This window comes from Mustela nivalis (assembly GCF_964662115.1).
Source record: "Mustela nivalis genome assembly, chromosome: 4".
NCBI lineage: Eukaryota > Metazoa > Chordata > Mammalia > Carnivora > Mustelidae > Mustela > Mustela nivalis.
In genome coordinates, this window is record NC_139023.1 from 6,956,849 (window position 1) to 6,982,348 (window position 25,500).

At 41.4% G+C, this 25,500-nt stretch overlaps 1 protein-coding gene across 2 annotated transcripts; it reads left to right on the top strand.

The window, feature by feature from the left end:
- Positions 1 to 22,573, top strand: LOC309862788 (endotoxic shock protective protein U9-ORF-like). 2 transcript variants are annotated; one of them, XM_082727040.1, is made up of 5 exons: positions 1 to 636; positions 11,610 to 11,672; positions 12,490 to 12,540; positions 20,175 to 20,210; positions 22,274 to 22,573. In XM_082727040.1, exons 2-5 carry the CDS (start codon positions 11,619 to 11,621, stop codon positions 22,391 to 22,393), a joined length of 261 nt encoding a protein of 86 aa, XP_082583166.1. In that variant the 5' UTR covers positions 1 to 636; positions 11,610 to 11,618; the 3' UTR covers positions 22,394 to 22,573. The 2 variants fall into 2 exon arrangements, with proteins under 2 accessions (XP_082583166.1, XP_082583165.1); XM_082727039.1 differs by lacking the exon at positions 1 to 636 and adding an exon at positions 9,672 to 9,736 and having other exon boundaries at positions 11,605 to 11,672.
- Positions 22,574 to 25,500: the final 2,927 nt, after the last annotated feature.

Below are 25,500 nucleotides of genomic sequence, written 5' to 3' on the forward strand. Positions count from 1 at the left end.
TCAGGGAAGGCGGACTTCCGGGAAGCGACCCGTCGAGCTCCCGGCGCCGGTGGCTGCGTCGGGAGGGGGAGACAGGGAAGCGGACTGGTGAAGCCTGGACCTCGGGGAGGCTGGGCCGGAGCCCGGAAAGGGATGCTCGCTCGCCCGGCACTGCCCGCAGCTCCTTCTCACGTCGGCCGTAATCTCCGTGCGTGTGGGCCTCCCTGACCTATGGCCTTGTCTCCAAAATGGCTGCCTTCGGGCAAGACCTTCCGGCGCCCAGCAAGGAGTTTGGGGAGAGGCAGAAAATCCAGGTGGAATCTGACCAGAATCTGACCAAATTTCCGGCACTTACTAAATTACAGGAGCTACGAGGCCCAGAGGAGGGTGCCAAAGGACAGCAGGAGTGTGTCGTCCAGCAAAATCCAGGATGGGGACCGTCCCGGACAAACGACCTGGTTTCTTCAAAAATAAATTATGGAGAGACAAAACAAAACGAGAGGAAAGGGCGGCCCTCAGATTAAAAGGGGATCAAGGTTCATATCAAGCAGTTGCAGTGTACTTGTACTGATCCGATCCACTTGGATCCCTGATCAAAGACACTGTAAAAAAAAAAAAAAAAAAAAAATCAGAGATGTGTGACTACTGACCAGGTGTGTGATGATGTGAAGGGAATATTATTCATTTTTAGGTATGATCATGATTTTGAGATTACTTTGCTTTCAAGTCTTTAGAGAAACATACTGAAATATTTACTGGGATTTGTTCCCAAATAGGAAGCAGTGGATGAGATTATAGATGAAGTCACACTGGCCCTGAGTTGATCATTATTGAGACTGGTTGATGATTACATGAAAGTTAATTATACTGTCCTCTTTACGTTCTTTGTTTGAATTTTTCTGTAATGAATTTGAAATTAGACATCCGTGTTCAGGTAGAGGGAGCAGGTTCCACACTGGCCAAAGCAAACAACCAAAGGAGATCTCTAAGGCACAGCTGGAACTAGAGGAGAACCATCAGAGTCATGGAGCTTCTGAGTGGACAGGAGTTGAATAAACACAGTTGATTCATTTTGTGGGAGTGGGGGGAGGGGAATCACCACATCTCATTCAGCCTCAGTTTCCTCATCTGTAAGATGGGCATCGTACAACAGTATTTTCCAGGGGAGGAAATGAGAGAAGCATATGAAAGAGTGTTCTGAACACAGAGATCATTGGGAGATGGAGAGGAGAAGGGAGTTGGGGGAAATTGGAGGGGGAGAGGAACCATGAGAGACTGTGGACTCTGAGACAAATGAGGGTTTTGGAGGGGAGGGGGGTGGGGGGATGGGTGAGCCTGGTGGTGGGTATTAAGGAGGGCACGTATGGCATAGAGCACTGGATGTGGTGCATAAACTATGAATCTTGGAACACTGAAAAAATAAAGTTAAAAAAAAAAAAAAAGAAGTGAAACCCATAGTAAAGTACTACCCAGGTACTAATAGTCGTTTATGTGATAACCCTAGCTCATTTATTCACACACATGTTCCATAAATGTTTATGGGATGCCAGAGGCTGTGTTAGGCACCACAAATACAAAGATGACAGGTTGTTAGCTCTGCTTTGTCTAATTCAGTGTTTCTCAACCCTGGATGTGCACTAAGGATCCCAATGGCTGGGCATCACCCCAGAACAATTGAACCGGAATCTCAGTATGGGTCCTGGCATAGGGATTTTTAAATTTTTTAAGTTTCACAGGTGATTGATTCCACTGTGCATCCAGGTTAAGAACACTTTGCTTGATCTTTGATCAAGGAAGGGCAATGAGCTGTCATTGCAAAGATAGGGTCTTGGTTTATGTGGTTCTCAGACTTTTAATGAACGGAGGGGTCCTCTAGGTGTTCACTTCCTGGAAGGACAGGCTTTGTCCAGCTCTAGAGCCGTGCTGTCCTCTGGCCAATCTGACCTCCTCATTTGACACAAGAGTAAGACAATTCTGGATATTTCCCATGGAATCTCATGTTGGGCTTTTCTTCCTGATAGGGAATTTTTCTTCTCTGATTATAGAAGCTTTTGGGTTTTGTAAACTTCCCAGTTTCAGGCATGAGCAAGAGAGATGGGTCAGAATTCCTGAGTCACATGCCGGGTCAGACCTTTCCGAGTTTGCACCCCTGAGTCATGCTAAACACTGAAACCACGGGACTGGAGGTAGGACAGCAGTGAACCTGGCCGCACCATTCGACCCAGCACAGAATTCCCCGGCAGCAACTTCCTGTTCCATCTTCCTGTTTGTTCAGAAGGCTCTGGAAGGAGAGAAGCAGGATCAGTGGAAATGCCTAAGAAAGGAAAGAAAATCTTGGTTAAGAAAGTAAAACTTCCGAGAGACAAGATAAAATAATGTTGGGAGAGCAGAGCTCCCGACTCTCCAATCTCTGTAGTAGAGGTAGGAGTTGTAGAAAACCATGGAAGTAAAGATCGACTTGCAGTGGCGTCTCACTGGACTTCTCTTTACACATCCAGGCACCTTTCTCCCTCAACACACAGGTTCAAATGCAAGCACCTAGAGGGATCTTCCTGGGCACAGAGGAAGCCGAAGGGGAAAAAAGCTCACCTTGTAAAATCACAGATGCTAAGTGAAATCCCAGCTCTGACCTTACCTGCGGTGCGGCCTTGAGTAAAACGCTCAAGTATTTTCCTATCTGTAGAGTAGGGTTCGTGATAGTACCCACTTAATAAGTTGCTGGAAGATTAAAGAAGATAAAACTTGAATGCAATTAGGTGACGTAATGAATGCTTAGCACAATGTCCACTGAATAATAAACTATAATTAAGTTTTTCAGAGGATCTACTGCCGGAAGTCCCCTAGGCCATTGTTTCTTGTACTTCTTTGTGCATATTGAATCACCTGGAGACCTTGTTAGAAGCATATTCGGGGCACAGAGTTCTAGTTTGGGAAGATGGAAAAATTCTGGAGTGGGGTGTGAGGTTGCACCACAATGTGAATGTACTTCGTGCCCCTGAACTGTACATTTAAAAATGGGTAAGACGGCAAACTTTATGTACATTTACAATATATTAAAAACTTTAAAAAGTAACAAAACCACACATTCAGTAACATTTCTAGTAAGCTCCCAGGCTGACGATCTGGTTTGAAGACCACCCTTTGGGCAGCAAGTTCCTCTAAATAATGAAGGCCTACCATCCCATTCACGCCGCGCTTTATGGTTCACATAAGGCATTTCTATATCTCTAGTCTCTGTGACCCCCACAGTAACAGCACATGCAACAGTAGCTAGAGCAAATGTAATTCTTCCTCACCTGCAGACAACACCTTGATCTTGGTAGTACGGCTTAATATAAAATCAGGGCTGCTTCTTTATATGGGCAAACAGGATCTTGGGGGACTCTCCAGTTTTTGCTGTTTTGCTGCATTTTTTAAGCCAAGTCTCCCACAAAAATGCTTCCTACATCAATTTAGGGCTTTTCTTCACCATTTATGTGTGTGCTTCAGACTACAGATGGGCCCTGTGGCCCAAATTGGGCTGCCTGGGTGGCTCAGCCTGTTAAGCCTCTGCCTTCTGCTCAGGTCATGATTGCAGGGTCCTGGGATCGAGTCCCGCATCAGGCAACTTGCTCAGCAGGGAGCCTGCTTCTCTTTCTGCCTGCTGCTCCCCCTGCTTGTGCGCTCTCTCTAATAAATAAATAAAAATCTAGAAAGGAAGGAAGGAGGGACGGACGGACGAACTTGGCTTGGGTACTTGCCTTCTTCCCAGTCCCGTAGGAAGCATCTCAAACATTTTCTTTGTATCTACGCTTTTACTGATAGGACACATGGAAAAGTGCTGTGTCATATCTCTTGAGCGTGGGGCATGACAGCATTTGCTGAAATTCTTGTCTAGTTGTCTAGACAACTTGTCTGGTTGTCTAGACAACTAACCATTCTGTCTGTTTGTCACTGCTACGAATCTGCAAGTGAAAACAGAGCTGGGATCTCCCCACTACCCTGTGTGAGCCGCACAATTTATGACGCCCCCAAAACATCAGTTCTCCAAGCGTATCCTACTTAAGCTGGCTGGAGTGTCTTCTCCAGAGAGCTACAAATAGGGCCCTAATTAGTGCATTGGCTAACAGCTGTTTTCTGTACCAGACATTCATGCAAATTTAGATTTGGGCTGTCATTATTGTACATCTTTCCTCAGAGTAACCTGCAGTAATATAACCATTTCCCAAGCCACTTGGGAACAAGTACGTGATCCCTGGGCAATCCTCAATCGACTCAAGAGTAAGTTGTCCTGTCTGCTCTCCCAGTACTAGAAGGAACCGAACTATTGTGGAGGCCAAAGTGCCTGCCGCTGCCCACACCCCTGCCCATAATAGGTACCATAGCAACCAGCAGCAGTAGGAATTCTCAGGGGTTTCAAATCTTAAAAGAAAAGAGGCAGGATAGGCACTTCCGGATTCAAGTCTCTTAGAACAGAGGCTCTTCACTTTAAAATCATCTGGGAAGGCAATTGTTTTTTACAAATATGAGGCCTGAGCCCCATCCCAGATCAACTGAACCAGAATGTCTGGAAACTGGGCATCATCAATTATTTTAAAAAGCCAGTCTAATGTGTGGTCATGTTGAAAACCTCTCCCTCAGAGTTTCTGCTTTGTCTTATTTTTACCTTGCTCAGTGCAAAAATGGTAGTCGAAGACAAAGAGGCTGGAACTGTGATCATCAAAACATGAGATGCCAAGGTTTTTGTTCTTTTTTTAAGGATTTTATTTATTTATTTGACAGAGAGAGATCGCAAGGACGCAGAGAGGCAGGCAGAGAGAGAGAGGAGGAAGCAGGCTTCGTGCTGAGCAGAGAGCCCGATGCGGAGCTCGATCCCAGGACCCTGGGATCATGACCTGAGCTGAGGGCAGAGGCTTTAACCCACTGAGCTACCCAGGTGCCTTCACCAAGGTTTTTTAATGACAAAACAGGAGCCCTTGTGTCTGAGCTAAGCAGCAGTTTGAACCATGGCAGTGATGTTGCAGGTGTGTTTGCCCCCAGAGAGGGGATGATTTGCTCCCAGGTAAGAGTTCGAATCAAGAGCCGCCTGCCACCCGGTGATCCCTGGATTGCTGACCTGCCGCTTAAGGGAAGGCCCTGGAGGGCAGGAGAGCCCCGTGAGCCTCCCTCAAGGAAGTGGTTACCAAATACTGGCTGACACATTGAATTTTGAAATAAAAAGCATTTTAACTATAAAAGAGATTTCAAAACTTAAGTCTCTTTTCCTGAGAGATCAGTTGGGAATTAACTGTACAATGAAGTATTTGGCCAATATAACAGAACTCTGTAACACGATAAATGAATTTGCCTAAGACTTGAATTCTGGATTTTCTGTAGCCTTTTCCGCACTCACACTCTCCTCCATCAGGAAGACTGTTTGGACATGCTTTAGAAAAATGACATCCCCAAAGACAAAAGGTAAAACCACACAGCTTACATTCCCTAAATCTATTCTCCTGAGTGGATTTAAAAAAAATTTTTTTTAATTTTTTCACTTTGAGAGAGAGAGAGAGAGAAGAGCAGGGGGGAGGGGCAGAGAGAGGGGCAGAAACGGACTCCCTGCTGTGCAGGGACCTCAACGGTGGGCTCGGTCCCGGGATCCTGGGATCATGACCTGGGCCAAAGCAGACACTTAACCGACTGAGCCACCCAGGCACCAGCTCCTACATTGATTTAAAGCCATATTTAAAGCTTAGAAGCAGGATCCTCCAAACCTGGACAAATAATCAGCTTTGTAAAATGTGCTGAATCAGAATCACCAAGGATGGGGCCTCGGAAGTTGGAGACAGCGCGCTTACTTCCTCTTGCCGCTGTAGCAAATTACCACACTCGGTGGCTTCCAGCAACACAAATAATTGTCTTCCGGTTCCATAGGCCAGAAATCCCATCTGAGTATCGCTGAGTGAAGGTCAAGGTCTCGGCCTGGCTTCCTTCCTTTCTGGAGGCTCTGGGGGAGAGCTCGTCTCCCTGTCTTTTCCAGTTCTCGAGGCCGCCCTCATTCCTTGGCTCACGGCCCCTCCCCCTGCAGCCAGCAAGGGCAGGACGAGCTCTCCCCATTCCACTTTGCTCTGATCCCTTTGACCTCCCTCCTGTGCTCCTCCGTGTTTGAAGGCCTTCGTGATTACCTTGAGCCCATCTCGGTAAAGCAGGGTAAGCTCGACATCTAAGGTCCTTAACTTAATCATGCCTGCAAACTCCCCCTTGCAACATAAAGTAACACGTTCACAGGTTCAAGGGATTCAGGTCTGGACGTCTTTGCGGAGGGCCATAATTCTGCCCCCCACTCCCACAGGTGGTTAAAACTCCCCAGATTAGTCTGAGGACTGTCACTTGGGAACCACTGCTGGAGTCAGACTCTCTCCACGCCACAGCTCTCTGTCCCAGCCTCGATCTCCTTTTGCTGAGATTCTCATGGTTCTGGCCCCAAATGCATTGTCACTCCTGCCTCCACCCTCCATCTCAGTGGAGAGCAAGACCATCAGGTGATTTTAATTTATTCTCTCACAAATACGTCTTATCTCTGATTCACTTTCCCCATTTTACGTAGAGAACAATTTAGTTCTGAGCCCTTACTAATCAATAAATGTCTCTTCAGATAGAATTCAGTCGGGGATTAGTTAATATAATACAATAGTCCCTATAGTTTCTGTCAGAAAATTTATCAGTAGTCCATATATTTAAGAATTTAAGTTGAATATTCAAATTTTTAAAAAATATCCTTTTTACCTGGGATCTTTTGGTTGAAAAGAACTAACTCTTGTTCATTCACATAAGCTGGTGAGGGGGGAAGATTTCTTATAAAGATAGAGATGAACCAATTAGAGAGCTGGAATCAAAGGGCAGAAAATGTAGTAGTTTGGCATCATTCACCTTGGAATTGGAGAGAAAAGAGAGATCTTGTGATCCAATATCATTCTTAGAATATCAGCATTAGAATGACCTCTACCCTAATGTGGTCCCCTCAGTACTACCCAGCAAATTCTTCTCACTTTGGAATAAATGGTTCTTGCAAGGCTAGTTTAGTGGTGATGAACTCCTTTAGCTTTTGTTTGTCTGGAAACCTCTCGATCTCTCCTTCAATTCTGAACTTTGCTGGGTAGAGTATTCTTGGTTGGAACTTTTTTCTTTGAGCTCTTTGACTGTATTGTGCCATTCCTTTTTATTGCCAAATAATATTTCATATTGTGGCTATACCACAAATTCTTTACCTGTTCATCAGTTGATGGGCGTTTAGGTTTTTTCCACTTTTTGGTTATCATGAATAATGCTGCTACGAACATCTGTTTACCAGTTTTTATGTAGATACATAATTTTTAATTCTCTTGAATATACAGAGGAATGAAATTGCTGAAGTGGTGTGCTTTTCTATATAGTCCAAATTTTCTGAGGGGCCTATGTTGGTTTTATGAGATGAAATAAATTTTGTTGAAAAATTAAGTGTGCCCTTATCTTTTCATTTTGAGAACATAGATTAGCAATCTAAAACAGCTTCACCTCCCCCTCCTAGTTCTCCAATGCTTCCTCCTCCTCCTTCTTATTCTATTAAGTTTTTTATGAAGTGGCTTCCTGACTTAGTCATACCTACTAAGCTCAGGAAAACCTACCTTTGTGCCAGCCTTGGCAAGTTAGCACCCAGTGGCTTATAACACTCGTCTAAAACCACCAGAAACACATCAGTGACGCAAATGTTCTGTACCTCCCACTGGATTTCCCAAGTGGTGGCAGAACAAAACTTCAATCATCCAAGATCATTCTAAATTACACTGATATATCATGCCCGCTTTTCTGAGTGGGTAGAAAATCTTTTCATGATTGAGTTGTCCCAGAAAATTAGTTAGAAACCCCATTCTCAGTCCCTGCTTTAGTCTGTTTGCATACTGCTAAGGGTTGGCCCCAGACATCTTCTCTTGTGCCAAACCTGTCTTCCCACTTAACTATATAAGTCTTGGTGTCTTCTAATCAGCTAAGGGACACTGTTTGCTCAAATGCCCCCTAACTATACGATGTTCTACTGGAACATGGTTCTTGGCACACTGGCTTAGAAGCAATGAGGTTCCATAAAAAAATCAAAAGACGCATGCAAAGACCACTGCAACATGTGACAGATAAAATTTTCCATAAACGGATAAGGAAAATATATGTTACACAGTTCTTAAAATGAGCATCAAATACACTGACAGAAATATAATTTGACATATAGACATGTGATAAGGCAAATAGAGTTCATCATTAACAATAGAATCCAGTAGGTGTGTGTATGTGGATGTCCACTGTATTTTTTCCAACTCGGCTCTATGTTTCAAATTTTCCATAATAAAATATTGGGAGGTGGAGGAATTGGATTAAGGTGGTCAAAAGGTACAAACTCCCAGCCACAAGAGAAATTAGTACTGGGATGTAATGTAGAGCATGATGACTATAGTGAACACCATTGTGTGCTATGTTCGAAAGTTGTTAAGAGAATGGATCCTAGGAGTTCTCAACACAAGGAACTTTTGTATCTATATGAGATGATGGATACTAACTCAACTTATTGTGTAATTATTTCACAATATATGAAAGTCAAGTTATTACAGAGGTACACCTCAAACTTATTCAATGTTATAATTTCAATTACATCTCAATAAAACTAGAAAAAAGCACTCTATGTACTTTTCCCCATCTTTTTTTTTTTTACTTAAGATTATATTTTGATGATTACTTCATGGTACTCTATAGAAGTAATCTCCATGCTTTTTTATAGCTGTGTGAGTTGTAATAGGAAGTTTATCTTATAAATGGGGAGGAGGGAGATTGGCTCAGAGGATCCTGAGACCAGAATCACACAAGGAAGTACATAAGGCTTGGCAGAGGAATGCTTTCGCTGAGCTCTTGGTGTCCCGCGGATGTTACTTCAGACTGAATAGCCCAGACTTTGGTAAAAACGCCACAGACACTGAATTGTTCTGTCTGGAACACGGAAGGAAAACCTACAGATGTGGAAAGTATAGAACTTCTCTGAAAAGAAATAGATTTTTATCCTGTCAGACGTACTACAGCAGGAGATGAATGGATTTTTGTTGAAGGAGGGAAGAATTTTCTTCTTCTTCTGGAATTGAGTTAGCTAGCCCTGGACTCTGAGATAAAGAAAATCTGATTTTCTTTGTAGGAACTGAACTGATGTTGAGCGGGTAGAGACAACATAGGGGCTGAACGTGGACTGGACACCAGGGGCCTGACTCTCAGGCTAGTGATCCCTCCATCTACCCAGGTCGGATGTCTCTACCTCCCCACTGAATGAGATGGCAGAACAAGACATCTTCTGTAAATGCATGATTCATGCAAACTTCAATGGGTTTATTTTAAATCTATTAAGTAGAAATCCTCAAGGTCTATCTCCTAACCAGACTAATACATCATGGTACTTTGCTAGTTGTTGCAATTATTCTTCCTCATTGTTCATTAACAAAACCCGAGAGTCTCCTGAAAGAATTATTCATGCCTCAAGAATAACCACAAAAATGTACTGTGAGCGCAGACAAGGGTCTCAGCCCCACAAAGAAGGAGACTTGGGCTTACAAGGGAAATCCCAGCCCTATGTAAATGAAAATCATCAGAACTCATGTCTTTAATGTGCTAATATTATACGTCATTAGTATCTGTATATATAAATATCTTTTGATTACCCAGATCGTGTGAAAAACGAGGCTTCAGGGTAAGCATAGTGATATCGGACATTTCATTTTTCCTGGTGTACAAGGTAATACCATTTTATTTTATTTTTTTTAAGGTAATACCATTTTAATTATCAATTATATTTTCTTATAAAAGATATGGATGACTGGAGAGGTTGAGAATTAAAGAACTGTATTTAATTTATTGACCATAACATTTTAATTTACTTTTTTAGTCATGGCATATGTTTTTATTGGATTCTGTAAATCTTGTCCCATATAGTCACATGTATACATACTTTAAATATGTTATTTTGATGTTTGTTCTGAGATATAGTAGGACTTTAAAATAGTGACTGAAAACAAATTATAGAAAAATAACAGCGACAAAAATTCTACATAAGTGAAATTTTTAAGGTTATTTTTCAAATTCACATTTTTCTTTCCCTCCTCAATATTTTTAGCAATGTATATAAGGAGAATGAGGTGACCATGAAGGATGTAAGCCTTCCTAGCAGGCAATAGTATTTACATAAACTCAGGTCTTCATATCATCTTCTTGAAGGCTCTCCCCATTTCAAATGTTTAATGTTTGAAGATGGATTTTTAATCAGCTGTTGGCAGTTTTGCTGAGTGTGTATTCTCTTCTGGTATTTTGCAGATCTAAGACTGGTTGGTATATGTTCTTATTTTCTGTCTTGATTTGTTTTAAGATTACATTTATAGCCTTCTTTGTGAAAAGTATTTCAAATGGTAGAATTTTTGTAATAAACACTTACTAAGAATGACATTTCTTACTCACAGAAATAAATCAGTTTATATATTCTTGAGGAAAATTAGAGTATTCTGCTTAATGAGAAATATAGCAACTACGTTTATCTTCAAAAAGCCTGATCTCGCGGTGCCTGGGTGGCTCAGTGGGTTAAGCCGCTGCCTTCGGCTCAGGTCATGATCTCAGGGTCCTGGGATCGAGTCCCGCATCGGGCTCTCTGCTCAGCAGGGAGCCTGCTTCCCTCTCTCTCTCTGCCTGCCTCTCCATCTACTTGTGATTTCTCTCTGTCAAATAAATACATAAAATCTTAAAAAAAAAAAAGCCTGATCTCTCTTCTCTTCCCTCAAAACAATACAAAGAGACATTTTGTATATTTTTTAAAGGCATATTATAAACACTTCAAAAATTTTCTTGCTTTCATAGAAAATGAAAATGATTGAAACGAAAGCTGCCATGATACAGTTGAAAACAGAAAAACCTTGTATTGATGGAAATTTACTAATGCATCAAGTAAAATATCTACATTATAATACAGGGGTGTAGACAGGGCAAATACCCACTTCTGAATTGATACTATACTAATGACATCTACCTATCAGATTCATTGTAAGAATCAAATGGAATGATAAACATTTCAAAATACATTTTTAAAAAGTTTTTGTTTATTTATCTGAGAGAGAGAGAGTGAGCGAGCACGAGCCAGAGGGAGAGGCAGAGGGAGGGAGACGCAGACTCCCTGCTGAGTGGGGAGCCCGATGTGGGGCTTCACCCCCGTCCTGAGCCAAAGGCAGATACTTAACTTGCTAGGCGTCCCCCCAAACTGTATTTTTATAAGCAGTTAATAGAATAGAACAATGTTATTTTTAAATTACGAGGAAAATATTCCTACCAGGCATTAAATGTTTTATACTGTACTCGCATGCGTGTGTGTCTGGGGGGGGGGGTGTATGATGTAGACCTTAAATTAGGGTACATGTCATTCTTAGGATATTTAAATCATGATCTATATTCCAACTGCTTAATATTCTCCAGGATCTCTCATTTACACATCCTTTGTTTTCCAACTGAATGATCTGTAGCCAAGCTCCTTAGTAACAAGCCTGATCTGTGGTCATGCAACCTGAGCAGGAAAGGGCTTCCTATTTTCTAAGTTAAGAAATAATACTCTTGTTTTACTTGTAGATAAGAGCTGAACGATGAAGGTGGCGATTCTGATCACTTTCCTTTTGGTCACAGCTCACTGCACACCAGTAAGTAACTTTTTAATGTCTCTTCTGCCAATCAGCCTTGGTTTAGGCATTCCAAACTTTTAGCTATACTCCACCGGCCACCCCCCAAAAAAGCTATCCTTGGAGTCAAAACTATAATTTCCATTTCAAGTCTCTCTGGAGCTGAAATCAGGTCTTTCAACCCATTTTAAAAGATCCTGTTAGAAAAGCGAGAGACTTGAGTCAAACACCGTGGGCAGGCTCTCCTGACCCCGAAGGAGGAAGGGGACAGTGATTCTCAGTCTTGGCTGCACTTTGGAATTCCTCGGGAATCTTTAAAAAATCCTTATACGTGCCCCCCCGCCCACCACCACCATCTGACTTCATTGGCCGGGGCATGAAGCAGGCATGAGGATTATGATAAATGTCTTGGACAATTATGCTATGGGGTTGGCAAGGCTGGGAAGCAGCGCCCGAGGGAGAGGCTGTGGGGGCAGGTTCAGCAGTGGTTGCTCCAGAGAGACCCCAATAGAAAGACGCCATCGGGAGCCGGTTAAGCAACCCTACAGCTCCTATTACTGCAAACAAAGAAGGGAGCAGGCTGAGAGAGTTCTCTAAGACAATATTCCTGGTACTAAAAATGTCTCATGACGCGAACACGTGCAAGGTCCATTCACTCATTCTGGAAACAAAATTTTCCTGACCGTCCAGGAGAGCAGGTGACCACGCCAGGTGCCGGGATTGTGCAATCACAAGACTGAGAGCCTCCAAGGAACTCAGGGTCCAAACTGCCTGACGTGTTGCTCCTTGTATCGTAACTATGTCTTCAGTCTCCAACTCTGCCTCTCAATTTTCACAGATACGAGAACATCATTCTGCAAGGCCCTATCATCCTTTATTATGCTTGAAGGTAATTGCTTTTTATTTTAATATAGATTAAAAATGTTTGCTGTCTCCAGAAAGATATAATATAGGGTGAAAATATTGGACATTTTGAAGAAGTAACATTTTGAGGAACTTATAAGATTTTCATCTAAGGTAAACACTGAAAACCTTAGGCGGAGAGCACAGGAAAGAGCCTGCTTGGCTTAGCTAGGAGTGGGCCGCCTGGAGGCAGACCTTGCCAACTGGGGTCATCTCCCGTGGGCCTGGGTCAGCTCTGGTCCAGGGGAACAACACCCCCCTCAGTATACGTTTTGTTTAAATTCTTTGGCAAATTAAGGGATAACATAAGTCATGAAACTTTTTCAAGTTTAGCATAATCTGATTTTAATAGGAATCCATTAATTAGAGCCCAGAAATTACCAGAACATTTTGTTTTGCAACATAATATTCTATCTCTACTTTTCAGAGGTTTCATCAAGAATGATCCTATAAACACTATCACTGCTTCCCCAGTAAACTGATTTGCATACATCATTGTAATACTTGTAATTCCTCATAAATTTTACAGGGGTTCATTCCTTTTTTTTTTAATTTCTGAAATTTTTAATAAACATATAATGTATTATTAGCCCCACGGGTACAGGTCTGTGAATCGCCAGGTTTACACACTTCACAGCACTCACCATAGCACATACCCTCCCCAATGTCCATAACCCCACCCCCCCTCTCCGTAACCCCCTCACCCCAGAAACCCTCAGTTTGTTTTGTGAGATTAAGAGTCACTTATATTTTGTCTCCCTCCCAATCCCATCTTGTTTCATTGATTCTTCTCCTACTCCCCAAGTCCCCCACATTGCATCTCCACTTCCTCATATCAGGGAGATCATATCATAATTGTCTTTCTCCGATTGACTTATTTTGCTAAGCATAATACCCTCTAGTTCCATCAACATCGTCACAAATGGCAAGATCTCATTTCTTTTGATAGCTGCATAGTATTCCATTGTATATATACACCACATCTTCTTTATCCATTCATCTGTCGATGGATATCTAGGTTCTTTCTGTAGTTTGGCTATTGTGGACATTGCTGCTGTAAACATTCAGGTGCACGTGCCCCTTTGGATCACTATGTTTGTATATTTAGGATAAATACCCGTAGTGCAATTGCTAGGTCATAGGGTAGCTCTATTTTCAACTTTTTGAGGAACTTCCATGCTGTTTTCCAGAGTGGTTGCACCAGCTTGCATTCCCACCAACAGTGTAGGAGGGTTCCCCTTTCTCCACATCCTCGCCAGCATCTGTCATTTCCTGACTTGTTAATTTTAGTCATTTTGACTGGTGTGAGGTGATATCTCATTGTGGTTTTGATTTGTATTTCTCTGATGCCGAGTGATGTGGAGCACTTTTTCATGTGTCTGTTGGCCATCTGGATGTCTTCTTTGCAGAAATGTCTGTTCATGTCCTCTGCCCATTTCTTGATGGATTATTTGTTCTTTAGGTGTTGAGTTTGCTAAGTTCTTTATAGATTTTGGACACCAGCCCTTTATCTGATATGTCATTTGCAAATATCTTCTCCCATTCCGTCAGTTGTCTTTGGTTTTGTTAACTGTTTCCTTTGCTGTGCAAAAGCTTTTGATATTGATGAAGTCCCAATAGTTCATTTTTGCCCTTGCTTCCATTGCCTTTGGCGATGTTCCCAGGAAGAAGTTGCTATGGCTGAGGTCAAAGAAGTTGCTGCCTGTGTTCTTCTCAAGAATTTTGATGGATTCCTTTCTCGCATTGAGGTCATCCATTTTGAGTCTTCATCCATTTTGAGTCTATTTTCATGTGTGGTGTAAGGAAATGATCCGATTTTATTTTTCTACATGTGGCTGTCCAATTTTCCCAACACCATTTGTTGAAGAGACTGTCTTTTTTCCATTGGACATTCTTTCCTGCTTTGTTGAAGATTAGTTGACCATAGAGTTGAGGGTCTATTTCTGGGCTCTCTATTCCATTGGTCTATGTGTCTGTTTCAGTGCCAGCTTTAAAGTCCATAATTGTGATGCCACCAACTTTGGCTTTCTTTTTCAATATTCCTTTGGCTATTCGAGGTCTTTTCTGGTTCCATATAAATTTTAGGATTATTTGTTCCATTTCTTTGGAAAAAATGGATGGGATTTTGATAGGGATTGCATTAAATGTGTAGATTGCTTTAGGTAGCATTGACATTTTCACAATATTTATTCTTCCAATGCAGAAGCATGGAACATTTTTCCATTTCCTTGTGTCTTCCTCAATTTCATTCCTGAGTACTTTATAGTTTTCTGAGTATAGATTCTTTGCCTCTTTGGTTAGGTTTATTCCAAGGTATCTTACGGTCTTGGGTGCAACTGTAAATGGGATTGACTCCTTAATTTCTCTTTCTTCTGTTTTGCTGTTGGTATATAGAAATGCAACTGATTTCTGTGCATTGATTTTTATATCCTGACACTTTACTGAATTCCTGTAAAAGTTCTAGCAGTTTTGAAGTGGAGCCTTTTGGGTTTTCCACATATGGTATCATATCATCTGCAAAGAGTGATAGTTTGACTTCTTCTTTGCTGATTTGGATGCTTTTAATTTCTTTTTGTTGTCTGATTGCTGAGGATAGGACTTCTAGTACTATGTTGAATAGCAGTGGTGATAATGGACATCCCCGCTGTGTTCCCGACCTTAGTGGAAAAGCTCTCAGTTTTTCTCCATTGAATGATATTTGCAGTGGGTTTTTCATAGATGGATTTGATAATATTGAGGTATGTGCCCTCTATCCCTACACTTTGAAGAGTTTTGATCAGGAAGGGATGCTGTACTTTGTCAAATGCTTTTTCAGCATCTATTGAGAGTATCATATGGTTCTTGTTCTTTCTTTTATTAATGTATTGTATTACATTGATTGATTTGTGGATGTTGAACCAACCTTGCAGCCCTGGAATAAATCCCAGTTGGTCGTGGTGAATAATTCTTTTAATGTACTGTTGGATACTATTGGCTAGTATTTTGGTGAGAATTTTCGCATCAGTGTTCGTCAAGGATATTGGTCTGTAATTCTCTTTTTTGATGGGATCTTTGTCTGGTTTTGGGATCAAGGTGGTGCTGGCCTCATAAAATGATTTTGGAAGTTTTCCTTCCATTTCTGTTTTTTGGAACAGTTTCAGGAGAATAGGTATTAATTCTTCTTTAAATGTTTGGTAGAATTCTCCTAGGAAGCCGTCTGGCCCTGAGTTTTTGTTTGGAGATTTTTGATGACTGTTTCAATCCTTACTGGTTATAGGTCTGATCAGGTTTTCTCTTTCTTCCTGGTTCAGTTGTGGTAGTTTATATGTCTCTAGGAATGCATCCATTTCTTCCAGATTGTCAAATTTGTTGGCATAGAGTTGCTCATAGTATGTTCTTATAATTGTTTGTGTTTCTTTGGTGTTGGTTGTGATCTCTCCTCTTTCATTCATGGTTTTATTTATTTGGGTCCTTTCTCTTTTCTTTTTGATAAGTCTGGCCAGGGGTTTATCAATATTATTAATTCTTTCAAAGAACCAGCTCCTAGTTTCGTTGATTTGTTCTATTGGTTTTTTTTGGTTTCTCTTTTATTGATTTCTGCTCTGATCTTCATTATTTCTTGTCTGCTGGGTATAGGCTTTCTTTGTTGTTCTTTCTCTAGCTCCTTTAGGTGTGGGATTAGGTTGTGTATTTGAGACCTTTCTTGTTTCTTGAGAAAGGCTTGTATTGCTATATATTTTCCTCTCAGGACTGCCTTTATTGTGTCCCACAGATTTTGAACTGTTGTATTTTCATTATTATTTGTTTCCATGAATTTTTTCAATTCTTCTTTAATTTCTTGATTGACCCATTCATTCTTTAGAAGTATGCTGTTTAGTCTCCATGTATTTGGGCTCTTTCCAAATTTCCTCTTGTGATTGAGTTCTAGCTTCAGAGCATTGTGGTCCAAAAATATGCAGTGAATGATCCCAATCTTTTGATACCTGTTGAGACCTGATTTATGACCCAGGATGTGATCTATCCTGGAGAATGTTCCATGTGCACTAGAGAAGAATGTGTATTCTGTTGCTTTGGGATGAAATGTTCTGAATATATCTGTGATATCCATCTGGACCAGTATGTCATTTAAGGCCTTTATTTCCTTGTTGATCTTTTGCTTGGATGATCTGTCCATTTCAGTGAGGGGAGTGTTAAAGTCCCCTACTATTATTGTATTACTGTTGATGTGTTTCTTTGATTTTGTTATTAATTGGTTTATATAGTTGGCTGCTCCCATGTTAGGGGCATAGATATTTAAAATTGTTAGATCTTCTTGTTGGACAGACCCTTTGAGTATGATATAGTGTCCTTCCTCATCTCTTATTATAGTCTTTGGCTTAAAATCTAATTGATCTGATATAAGGATTGCTACTCCTGCTTTCTTCTGATGTCCATTAGCATGGTAAATTGTTTTCCATCCCCTCTGTCTTTGGGTCTAAAATGATTTTCTTGTAGGCAGCATATTGATGGGTTTTATTTTTTTTTATCCATTCTGATACCCTGTGCCTTTTGATTGGGGCATTTAGCCCAATTCAGGGTACTATTGAGAGATATGAGTTTAGTGCCATTGCATTGCCTATAAGGTGACTGTTACTATATATTGTCTGTTCCTTTCTGATCTACTACTTTTAGGCTCTCTCTTTGCTTAGAGGACCCCTTTCAATATTTCCTGTAGAACTGGTTTGGTGTTTGCAAATTCTTTCAGTTTTTGTTTGTTCTGGAAGCTTTTTATCTCTCCTTCTATTCTCAATGATAGCCTAGCTGGATATAGTATTCTTGGCTGCATGTTTTTCTCATTTAGTGCTCTGAATATATCATGCCAGTTCTTTCTGGCCTGCCAGGTCTCTGTAGATAAGTCTGCTGCCAATCTAATATTTGTACCATTCTATGTTACAGACTTTTTTCCAGGGCTGCTTTCAGGATTTTCTTTTTGTCACTAAGACTTGTAAATTTTACTCTTAGGTGATGGGGTATGGACCTATTCTTATTGATTTTGAGGGGGTTCTCTGCACCTCCTGGATTTTGATGCTTGTTCCCTTTGCCATATTAGGGAAATTCTCTCCAATAATTCTCTCCAATATTCCTTCTGCTCCCCTCTCTCTTTCTTCTTCTGGAATCCCAATTAGTCTAATGTTGTTTCGTCTTATGGTATCACTTATCTCTCGAATTCTCCCTTCGTGGTCCAGTATTTTTTTTGTCTCTCTTTTGCTCAGCTTCTTTATTCTCTACCATTTGGTCTTCTATATCACTAATTCTTTCTTCTGCCTCATTTGTCCTAGCAGTAAGAGCCTCCATTTTTTATTGCACCTCATATTTAATAGCTTTTTTTATTTCAAATTGGTTAGATTTTAGTTCTTTTATTTCTCCAGAAAGGGCTTTTATCTCCCCAGAGAGGGTTTCTCTAATATCTTCCATGCCTTTTTCAAGCCCAGCTAGAACCTTGAGAATTGTCATTCTGAACTCTAGATCTGACATATTACCCTTGTCCGTATTGATTAGGTCCCTAGCCTTCAGTATTGCCTGTTGTTCTTTTTTTTGTGGTGAGTTTTTCCGTATTGTCATTTTGTCCAGATAAGAATATATTAAGGAGCAAATAAAATACTAAAAGGGTGGCAAAGACCTCAGGAAAATGTTCTTTAACCAAATCAGAAGAGACCCCAAATCATGGGGGGGGGGGGGAGAAAGGGGACAAAAAGAAGTTCAGGAGAAAAAATTTTTTAAAAAAGAAAACAAATTTAAAAAGTATAAAAAAGAAAAAATATATATATATATTAGACTGGTGACTAGAACAGGGTCACCCACTTAATTTTGGGAGTATCTTGGTCTCTTAGAAGAAACTAGCTCCCAAAATCTTAAAGAAGGAAAAACATATATAAAGGTAAACACAATGAAGGGATGGAATATGCCTATACAGATGAAAACAAAATTGTTTTAATTTCTAAAAAAGGAGTTTATAAAGTAAGTTGGTTAGAAGAATAAAGAAAAAGAAAGTGGAGAGATTTTGCAAAGATTATGCAAAGCTCTATTCTATGCCAAGCATGAGAAGTCAGACTGACTGGCCAGGGCCGCCGAAGAGGGCGACCCCTCCCCAGCTTACAGACTACCTTTTATTGGGTGAAACTGCAGCCTGTGTCTTGGTAACTCAACCCACCAGGTTTGTGTGTCTCTTGTTGACTGGCTAGTTTCATCCCCTCTGGTGACATGTTATTCAAGATGACTCCACACTAGGACAGTTACAAACAGTACTTTCTGGGAAGGCTTAGTCAGTAAACATATTCAGTGTGAACAATAAGGTCGTCGTCCTTCCCAACATGCAGTCATTTAGGTTTGGGCAAGACCTTCTCACTGTTACAAACAGTACTTCGAACTGATTACATGTTTCTATCCGGTCTGACTCGTCCTTGTATTCTGGACTCTGTTATCAGGAACTAGCCGACTACATTTTACTGGTTTCCTGTACTTGCTTCTTAGTAAGTTTCTCTGGGGGAGGAGAGTAAATTTAAGTTTTCTGCACAAACAACAAAATGGCTATTTACCCAAGATGGAGTCACTCTGGCTAAAAGGTCCTTACAGAGCAGACTTTTTTTTTTTTTTTAAGATTTTATTTATTTATTTGACAGACAGAGATCACAAGTAGGCAGAGAGAGAGGAGGAAGCAGGCTCCTGGCTGAGCAGAGAGCCCGATGTGGGGCTCAATCCCAGGACCCTGATATCATGACCTGAGCTGAAGGCAGAGGCTTTAACCCACTGAGCCACCCAGGCGCCCCCAGAGCAGACTTTTAAAAGTCCTGATTTTGTGCTCTGCTGCTTCGCCGCTTGCTGGGAGCCGGCCCCTCCCCCCCGTGGTCTATCTTCCTGTCACTTTGGATTCACTTCTCCGCCGGTCCTACCTTTCAGAAAGTGGTCGATGTTCTGTTTCTAGAATTGTTGCTGCTCTTGTCTTCAATCTCCTGTTGGATTTGTAGGTGTTCGCAACGGATTGATAAGCTATCTAGCTGGTTTACTACCTGATGTCAGCCTGCTAATCCTCTGCCATCTTGGCTCCTCCTCCAGGTTCATTCCTTTTAAAGGATTTTATCTCAACTGACAAATTTTGACGTTTTTTGCCAAGCAAGCTCAGAGACAAATTTACACTAACTTTCACTAATTGTCTTCAGCATAGGTTTTGTTCTATAGATCATGGCCTCTTGGTATACTGCTTGCTTCCTGAGATGCTTGGAGTATCTTTAAAAGCTGGGGTTTTGCTTAGAGAGAATTGCCAAAGCACATAGCTCTCTGCTCCCCACTTGGGCTTTCCACTTCCCTTTCCTTTTGTAGTCTGAATACAAAGGCAGATAAATCACTATGTTTCTAGACCGCTGGTTGTTTTTCAACTTGAGTTACTATCTGGAGAAATTTGTACTGTTACTCATCTCAGCTACCTCCTGGCCTCCCCTCTATGTGGTTACAACAAGCCTCTTTACTATTCATAGACCTTAAAGCAATTGTGCAAGTTCTTCTTAGAAATGTCCCACTTTTTTTTCAGAACATTCAAAAATATATTTGAACTGAAACAAAATTTCTGAACAATTAAATGCCATGTCACCTTTTATTCTCTCACAGCTCCTTCAGAGATTATCGAAATGCTGGATCACCTGCGTAAGTTTCCATTTGTGACATTTCTAGCATTCTCAAGACTTGAAGGAAGAGTGAAGGTTCTCGAAAAGAAAGGGAAAGACAAGGAAGTGTGAAATGTATTTTGAAGGTTTTGTCATCACAACACTGGCTGATTTCCCATATATATCTTATTTTTTAAAAGATTTCATGTATTTATTTGACAGACAGAGATCACAAGTAGGCAGAGAGCCAGGCAGGGAGAGAGAGGAGGAAGCAGGCTCCCTGCTGAGCAGAGAGCCCGATGCGGGGCTCGATCCCAGGACCCCGGGATCATGACCTGAGCCGAAGGCAGAGGCTTAACCCTCTGAGCCACCCAGGTGTGCCTGTGTATCTTATTTGTAATTAAGCCTTAAATAATTCCTGGGGAACTAAAAAGGTTACAGAAATGTTAACAGAATTGCTAATTAAGGAGATAACTAAAATTCATGAATCTGTTTGAAAAGTGTTATGATTTCTTGAAAATGTTGAAGGCAGTTATTAACTAACAGTTCTCAAAGCTACCATTGTCTGTTTCCTACTAAAAATATCTGAGAAGGAAATTAAGAAAGAAAACATTCATTTATTTTTTTTAAGATTTTATTTATTTATTTGACAGAGAGAAATCACAAGTAGACAGAGAGGCAGGCAGAGAGAGAGAGAGGGAAGCAGGCTCCCCGCTGAGCAGAGAGCCCGATGTGGGACTCGATCCCAGGACCCTGAGATCATGACCTGAGCCGAAGGCAGCGGCTTAACCCACTGAGCCACCCAGGCACCCTGAAAACATTCATTTAAAATCCACATAACTTTGATTTTTAAAATATCTCTAAAAATTTTTTTAAATTTCTGTGTTTCAGTAGTCTTACTGTAATGTGTAGTTGTTTGTATTTCTCTTCCTTGGGATTCATGGGGCTTATTCAGTCTTTAACCATTTTTTTTCCAAATTATGAGCCTTTATCTGATGGAAGACTCCATCTGCGTTATGCTCTGTATGCTTCTTAAACTTCAGACACACACCCAACCTTCACTCTGACTCTCTATGTCTCTTCTGCTATTTTCTATATTTGCTATCCTTTTGTTTGGCTCAGTATGAATATTTTCTTCTGGTCTATCTTCTGTTCATTAATTCTGTCTTCAGTTGTATTTAATCTGATGTTAGAGCAATTCACTGAAATTTTTTAAAAAGATTTTATTTATTTATTTGACAGACAGAGATCACAAGTAGGCAGAGAGGCAGGCGGAGAGGGGGGGAAACAGGCTCCTTGCTGAGCAGAGAGCCTGATGCGGGGCTCGATCCCAGAACCCCAGGATCATGACCTGAGCAGGAGGCAGAAGCCTTAACCCACTGAGCCACCCAGGTGACCCCCGAATTTGAAATTTTATCACCCACCGCTTGTAAGTTTTTCAAAAGTTCTGCTCAGCTTCTCAGCCTTTTACTCTACTTTTGGCATCATCAATTTCCTTGAGAAGAGCAGAGGAAAATGCCTTCTTGGGATTCTTGCCAATCTTGAGTCTCTAAAGCCTCACTTAGAACTCTGCAACCTTCAGAACTATGCTTTAAAAAATGTCTAGTTTTTCTTCCTGGGAGGATGAGCTGGGACAACGAGGTTGGAAAGACAATACTTGATCTTCTTTTTAAAGATCAGATAAAAGCAGTTGAAATTCCACCGATTAACTGTCACACACATAGAAAATTAGAGAAAGTTGATAATAAGTTAATGGAACTAAAAAAAAATATGATGTTAGCTGAAAATTCTTCCCTCCTTACCTATATAAATTGTAAGGCATTTTTTGTTATATAAGTAACAGCTATGTAATATGTATATACTGAGTTTTTATAAATGCATTTTTTTAAAGATTTTATTTATTTATTCGATAGAGAGGGAGAGACAGTTGCAGCAGGGGCAGAAGGAGAGGGAGAAGCAGACTCCCACTGAGCAGGGAGCTCGATGCGGGGTTCAATCCCATGACCCTGGGATCATGACCTGAGACGAAGGTAGATGCTTAACCGACTGAGCCGCCCCGGTGCCCTTATAAATGCATTTTTGTCTTGACTTTTGTTTTATCAGAGGAAACCACCAATGAGCAGACCTACGACTGTAGTCCCCATGCCACCATTTCCACCAGTCTCTCCTTTGCATCCCGACCAAACAGTCCCTCATACCCCTGACAGACGTGGAGATTCATGAGTCATAAACTTCTGCAGGAATTTCAAGGCCAAAGACAACGTCTTCTTCCTCTAGCTATCTTGTTTAATACCACAGCTGTAGAGCAAAGAGCTTTGTCTAGTTGCGCCTTTTACGACAGTGTATCCTTTTCTACATCGTGGATAAAATGACAGTGCTTCATTAAAAATGTTTGTATCACTATGTCATTCCCAAGTGAAATGTTATTTTCTACCATTATTGGCATTTTAAATTGGGATCAGGAAAATGAACAAAGGAATTTAGGAAATAAGATCAAAAGTTTTTCTTCTCGGAAGTCCTATGCCCAGCTAAAAGTCAGAGGCTCTGCAACAAAGGAAGAAAGAAAGCAATATTGGAGCGGAGCGCACAGGCTGCGGAGTCTGCCAAACTTGGGGAGATGGGAGGGGGCTGTGACAGCAGGATTCTGTCCCCAGCCGTTATCCAAGCCCTTGAAGAGGTTACTGTTTGTTTCCAGCAAAAGGAGACGCTGTCCTGACCTATTTAATTGTGACAGAAATTGATGAAGCCAGGGGGAAATGCCCTAAAATTTCCTTTTGTCTTATTTGGGAGCCAAAGTTCCAAGTCTCTCCCTCATCTGTCTATGCAGATATGCAAAGCAAAGGGGAACAAGAAAGAGTTTACAGATGTTACTCATGCCCCATCTGTGCAAAGATGTGGTCTGTTTTCCAGGAAAGAGAACAGTAACCTTCATAGCTCCTAATTAAGAACAATGACCACAGTGTATTAGTCCCTTCTGTTCCTCCATGTGGAAAAATCATTGTATGGCCTTCCTAGAGGACTTTGCCCTCATCGGGGAGGTTCCTCTCCTCACAAATGGTCGCCATAGGGCCACAACTAGAAGGGAAAGGGAGTGGAGTTCTTGTAGGAAGGGACATGTATCTATTTCATAAAAACCTGAGTCTCAGGCTCAGAAATGATTTTGAAGACCACAGAGTCGACATCATCTGGGAGCTTGTTAGAAATGCAGAGAGAGCAGTCTCCACTCCAGAGTGGAGTGTTGGCATTTAAACAAGACCCCCAGGGTCCTTCCTCCACAACACCATCGACATACAGACATCGGCAGAGTACCTTCTAGCAATGGAGAACTCACCCTGTACAGGATAGCCCATTCCATAGTCCTTTCTTTTTTTTTTTTTATTCTCAATTTTATATCTTTATTCCAGATTTTCTCCAAATCCCAGACCCGTAAGTACAATACATACAGAGCATTTCCACTTGGATGCCTCAGATGCACATCACATTCGATGTTTACTACTGAGCATATATATTTAAAAGTATGCAGTCTATATTGCTGTCATTTATTTAGTTATTTTATTTTTTTATCTTTGCAAATGTAAAAACACTTAATTTTTTATATAAATTAATTTATTTATTTTCAGAAAAACAGTATTCATTATTTTTTCACCATAGTTCTTTCTTGGATAGCTTTGATTGAGGAAAAGTTATTCTTTGTATGGTACTAAAATTTGGTCCTAGCTCAACTCTTTGGGGGTCATATTGAATAAATCTAGCCTGTCTACCCCATGATAACACCTAAGATATATAAATATAACCTCGCAACCTCCAGTTTCTCTAAGCAAACATTCCCAAGCCCTTCACCGTCCTCTTTATGACATGGCTCAGTTTCTTACCATATCCCAGGGGTCTTTTCCAAATATACTCTAGTTTTTATAAGGTTCCCACTCTTGATGGTGGGTTTCAGAAGGTCCACGTAATGCCGCAGATGTGATCTAGAAAATGACAAAGAGGAAATGATCACCTCCTACAACCTAGACCCTACATCTATTAATATGATCTGGGGCTAAAATTGTCTTTTGGGGCAGCCACTAAGTCCTTTCATGCATTTCTGAAAATGTGTTTGGTGTCTTCTGTCCCTGCGCCCTTGTACTGAAGAACCGGACCTGACATTTACCTCTGTTATCACGTATCTGATCAGGCTCCATCTCATCTCCTCTCACGCTCAGAGACGGGTTTCATCCAGATTCTATCATTCAATGTATTTGAGTTCAGGAGCCCAATATATGGTCTTAGTTTTCTCTGTTCAATCATCAACCCATTCAACAAATAATATTTTTTAAAGATTTTATTTATTTATTTGATAGAGATCAGTAGGCAGAGAGGCAGGCAGAGAGAGAGGGGGAAGCAGGCTCCTTGCTTGCGGAGCAGAGAGCCCGATGCGGGGCTTGATCCCAGGACCCTGAGACCATGACCTGAGCCGAAGGCAGAGGCTTAACCCACTGAGCCACCCAGGCGCCCCTCGACAAATCATTTTTTAATATCTACTTGGTCCTCGTCCCTAGGGAAACAGAAGCAGCAAGACATTCCACACCTCCGTCCTCATGGGATTTCGTGGCTTCGAGAGGCAGTATTTGCTCTACGTGGGAGGGTGGGGTTAAACACAACAAGGCATAGTTGAATGTATAGCAGGTACCTGAAAGGCTATGGATTATAGTCTCATGATCAAAGTACTAAGGGCAAATTAAGTACTCAGTAAAGCAAAGATTTACCTGGTTAATGAAGGCTACAGTCACATCCAACTTGAAGGCTGATTCAAGGAAGGAAAAGCCTCCCCCGCACTTCCCAGCCCTGACTCCACCTTCAAGTCATCTAGGAACCTTTAAAAATCACTCCAAATCTTATCCCAGACCGACTGAATGGAAAATTGGGGTTGGGGGAAGGAACCAGGACATCAGTATTTTAAAAGTGCCCAGAGGGTTCTCACGTGCATCCAGATTTGAGCGCTGTTGCTCTGCATGGCTCTCGGAGGCCGGCTGTGTGCTCTTCCGGTCGCCGCAGAGGCTGGCTTAGCCAGCAGACCCCATGAGCAGCTCTGGGTGAAGATGGTCTCCCACCGTGGGTGTGGGTCCGGGGTCGGGGGCAGCGGGTGTGGGACCCCCTGACTGGAGCTGCCTGTTGCAGCTTGACCGTGTGTTAGAATGTGCTGGAAAGTCTGCTAAAGTAAGACTGGGCATAAGCTTCCTCGGCTTCCTCTGCTAGCAGTCAAAGTACTTCTCATATGTACTTGTGCAAGATACAAGTTTGCACTCTAGAAAATTCTGTTGTATGAACTTCCTTGGCAGGATTTATAT